We start from the raw sequence: 5,097 nt of genomic DNA on the forward strand, positions 1-5,097 counted from the left end.
AATCGAGGGTAATAAGAGTGGATCGTGCTGTTGTTGGAGTAACTGTCTCTACTGTGCCAGGAAGGCTTTCTACTAGATTGTGAAGCATTGCTATAAGATTTGATTGTATTCAGCGACAAGAGCATGGGGTAGGGGGGTTATATCCCCTCTATCTCACATCTCACATCTATGTGGTGCCAATAGGCTCATGGTAATTTGCACATCTGTGTCAGCAATGGTAGCTGAATGCATTCATTCAGGGGTGTCCACGGACCCCTGTAATAACTATATAGTGTATAGTGTATTTTTAGTAACTGTTAAACTGAACCTTTGAAAAAGAACCCCCTTTTTAAAGTGTGTCGAGCAGAAAAAAAAGGCTAACAAGAGTGGAGTTACCCGTTTGCTCCAGGGAAAAAGCTAAATGATTAAACTTTGGAAACTAAACGTCTTAGCTGATTGATTACATTTAGATTTTTTTTTTGATAAACTGTTACTTTCAATTAAACTCATGTCCCCTCTGGTAACAGGGACTCACCTGGTGATTCATGTGACTGGCTGGATCTTGGATGTTATCACATCCTGTGGAGCTGTTTAGGTATGGGGCCTATCTTTGCCCTTTATATGGATTGAATATTCACCTCTATGCTGGTTTACATCAACCAGATGAACTCCGCCCTCAACTTATGACACAGAGATAAGCTGTATCGCCATACACTTATTCTTTATTTATTCAAGAGAATAAACATACAGAACAAAAGTTCTGGACTAAGATAACACGAAAGCTCAGACACACACCTAATGTTCCCCAGAGCTAATGAGGCTAATATTTTAAATGACATATGATTAATACTGGACTTGGTTCACTGAAGGATGTTGATTAATCAAACCTGTTTGTTTTTAGGGAGTTTCTTTTCAGACTCTTACTATTGCAGTACTATGCAATGATATTTTGGGTGTTGGTTTCTCCATCGTACTCTTTCCTTTAAAAAAAAAAAAGAAGAATTGCCTGCTAGACGCACATGCCTCTGCACATGCCTAAACACACCTACATGATATAATGTTCTATGACTCATATAGAACATTATATCTCCAACTTATCTCCAACCAAGTAAAAGATTTTATAGTCCAAGTTATTCCAGGTCTCCAGGAGCATTTGTCAGGAACTTTTGAAAATATGCCAGATTAAAATACTGTCAAAAAGAAAAAAAAACATCTGCAACACTGATAATCCAAGAGTTTTGCACCACACAGATATATGCACAATCCGGGCACCCTTGGACATTTTTGTTGTTTTTATTTGAGAAGTAATAAACACAGGCTTTGCAGCCAATCAAACATAAAACACAATCTGTTCAGCAAATCGTAATGTACAGTATTCCATAACATTAAAAATGTTAATGTTTAGGCACCCTAATTGTTGCAAACATTTAGATTTTTTTAAACAAGATTTCAGACATTGATGAGCAAATCAGGTCTAAGGCATGTCACAAACTGTACTTAAGAACTGTCAGCTGAATCAAATTCTATGATTCCCCAAACATGGGACCAAGGCTATAAGAAGCTAGCCAGATGTTTTCAGCTCATGGTTTCTATAGTGGAGATAAACATGAGATCCGCTTGAGAACCGTATGTTCAGTGTTAATTGCACAAACAATCTTCATAGAAGAGTCATTAGAAGGAAACCCACTTGTACCCACTTCACAAAACTGTAGTATGCTACAAACCATCTAGAGAAACCAAATTGGTTTTAGAAACAAGTGCTATGGAATGAAGAAGTCAATGCAGCATTCTATAGCCACAATCAGCAAAGGTACGTTTGGAGAAAAACAAACTGCATAGCATAAAAAGAACACCTTGCCAACTGTGATTATGGTGTGATCTATCATGTTTTGGAGTTGTGTTGCTGCCAGTGGTACAGCTGGTAAAGGTGTCCCTTTCATTAAATGCAGTTCCTTTTTCTACAAATGTCAAATCATCTGTTAAAAGGGCTGAAGCTTAAAAAAAATACTTCTGCAACAATACAATACTTCAAAAATACCTCAAAGCCACCATGAACTACCTGAAGAAACACAAACTGAAGCTTTTTAAATTGTCTCCTGACCTCAACATCATAGGAAATTTGTGATTTCACTAAAGTGGGTGTTGCTAAGTCCTGACTCTGTACACTTATAATATAAAAAAATAAAGGTGATAAAAAAGGTTCTTTAAGTGATGCCAAAGAAGAACAACTTTTGGTTCCACAAAGAATCATTTTTGTAAAAGAGACGTGACCTTTAAATTGATAAAGAATGTTTTGCATTAAGAGAAAAAAGTGGCATCATTCATAGAACCATTTGTAGCACCTTTATTTTTAAGAGTGTAAGGTACCCAAACCTTTGTACAGGCAGCATATTTCAACAGCTCATCAAAGATCATTGTCATTTATTATTGACATTCAGCTTTGTCTTTAATGTCTGCTGTTTTTAGATATTATGAACAGCTGATAGTAAATATTGACGCCAATATGATTAACAAAAACGTGGAGTTTATAGCAAACATGGTATTCACAATTATTATATGAATTCTTGATATTTTTAGTACTCAGACACTCGTCTAACAAGAGATCCAAGCCAAAACCATAGATACATTTTGTTAGTATTTACATCCTAATGCATTAGTGGACGTATTTGAGTAGTCTACGGTCACCTAAAACAGTATTGCAATGCTTTACTGACATGTGAGTACTTTCATTGTCATTATTTAAGCAGAAAAAAATCAGCTTTAAATAATGTTTTTAAATAATGTTTTTATTACAATATCATCTTTTCCATATTATTGGTTACATATTACACATGATTACATTCATAAAAAGAAATCGTAAAAACATCCAGGCACTGTGAAACACAACATCACACACGCACACATTCTTATTTTTTACAAAATGCTGTCTGTGAGCTTGTGAATTTGCTAAAGTCCCTGTCTTCGGACATCAGTCTTCGTATTAAAAAACCTTTCTGGAACACAATTCAGGAAAAGGCCAAGCTGTACGCAGGAGCACTGATGTCCTCGGACGGGGGTTGACCATTACCATGGTCTAGCAGAGACTTCTCCTGCAGGTTCTCTTGGTTATGTTTGCTAGCCAGAGAAGAGATAGTTGCAACTTGGCTCTCTGGTTTGTTGATCTTGTGGGCAACGGCACACTCGCGGCAGCGCTTACAAATAAGGTACAGTATCTCACAGAGGGTCAGCAGGATGCAGACCAAGCTGACCACCACCAGGAAAATTGTGAAGATGCGCTTTTCTGTGGGCCGACCGATGTAGCAGTCTGTCACCTGAGGGCAGGGAGGCACGTTACATCTCACCAGGAGAGGATAGAAGTTGGCCTCGTAGATGTAGAACACGAGGAAGATGAAGACGGCATCCACTGACATCTTGAATATGAGGCTGAACAGATACGTCCACCACAGTCCACCTCGTTTCTTACTGGTGTCTTGGTAGAGGTGGGGACAGTCATCGCCGTACTTCTGCTGGTGCTTCCTCTCACGGTCATCCCTGTACGCCACATGCAGGACCACCATGAGAGATGGGCAGGTGACGAAGATGAGCTGGAGCGCCCACAGCCGAGAGTGGGACACGGGGAAGAAATGGTCGTAGCAGACGTTGTGGCAGCCAGGCTCCCTGGTGTTGCAGTCAAAGTCTTTCTGCTCATCACCCCAGACCTTCTCAGCTGCCACCAGAAGTACCAGCAGACGGAAGATGAACACCACTGACAGCCAGATGCGCCCGAAAGCTGTTGAGTACTTGTTGACTCCACTAACGAGACCCTGAAGAAAAGCCCAGTTCATTTTCAAACACTATGTAGTCTGAGTCTAGGGTGCAAAACGGCTGATGTTAGTAAGGCTTCACTGTTGTTGGTCTGTGCTGGTACAACTGCCTAAGGTGTGCCACTCGCTTCAGCTATTATGTGGCTGAAGTGTGACTGAGTGAAGTAAGTAAATAATGCGTCTGCACCCTGAGAGACAGAGAGAGAGAGAGAGAGAGAGAGAGAGAGAAAGAGAGAGAGAGAGAGAGAGAGATTGTGTGTTGTAGAGGGTGAGGCTGACTTAACACCTCTTCAGCAGATTTCTAATTACTTTTAGCCCGTCCTGCTTCAAAACATGATTCTTAGTGTATTCCTAATTGTGAGGCACACAGCAGTGGTGTTACACTAAGATGAAAAACATAGCTTTTAGTAATAGAAAACTAATTTCCCCAACTTTTCTAAGCTAAAGTTTCACAAGCACTATACAGACAAAAGGACTGGGACACACCTCTTAATCATTAAATGCAGGTGTTTCATTTAGTCCCATTGCCACATGTGGATTAAATCAAGCACCTAGCTATGCAGTCACATTAGTGAAATAATTGAAAAAAAATCTTCCCTTCTAGATATTCTACAACTACATGGTTTTATTGAAAAGTAGAAGTGTTTAGGAACCACAGCAACAGCAAATGTAAAGTTAAGAGTAAAGAGAACTGAGGCTCAAAAGGCAGAAAAGCCTCCAATGCTCTGCTGACTCAGTAACTGCAGGGTTCTAAACCTGCTCCATGTTAATGCTATGGATGTAGAATGGCATTTCATAAAAGCTCCTGTAGGTGTAATGTGTATGTGTCCCAAAACTTCTGTCCATATTGTGTAGTATGTAAACACTGTTTATGTTTCAAAATGTACCATTCAGTCCCCAGCCTGTACAGTCCATTTCTATTGGTCTGTTCATCATTGAATGTTGACACAATGTAAAGATGAACTGCTAGATGTGCATTATATATTTAAAAAAATTAAGACAGTAATAATGGAGATACAAGTTTTTGTTGTAACAGTGATGATGTGCACATCTCCTCACCTCATTAGCCCCTGCTTGATAAAGATCAAGATCATCGTTATAAGGAGGACTTCAGCCTGGAAATTAAGTAACATATGTTTCAGCTGGCGTTTTGATACAGCACATATAGAGCAGCCAATCAGAACAAAGATAATTTACATAACCTTTATTAAAAGATTAAGAGGTTGAAAAGAGTAATAAATATTACTATAAACTGCTATTTTCTTATAAATATGGAATGCTGTGCCTAAAATTACAGCGGGACCACAGGGAGAAA

At 39.1% G+C, this 5,097-nt stretch overlaps 1 protein-coding gene across 1 annotated transcript; it reads right to left on the minus strand.

Moving 5' to 3' along the window:
- Window positions 1-2,984: 2,984 nt before the first annotated feature.
- Window positions 2,985-3,803, minus strand: LOC140551386 (gap junction beta-4 protein-like). The gene has a single exon (XM_072674798.1). The coding sequence runs from the start codon at window positions 3,801-3,803 to the stop codon at window positions 2,985-2,987; it is 819 nt and encodes a 272-aa protein (XP_072530899.1).
- Window positions 3,804-5,097: the final 1,294 nt, after the last annotated feature.

The sequence above is a fragment of the Salminus brasiliensis genome, chromosome 3 (genome assembly GCF_030463535.1).
Source record: "Salminus brasiliensis chromosome 3, fSalBra1.hap2, whole genome shotgun sequence".
NCBI lineage: Eukaryota > Metazoa > Chordata > Actinopteri > Characiformes > Bryconidae > Salminus > Salminus brasiliensis.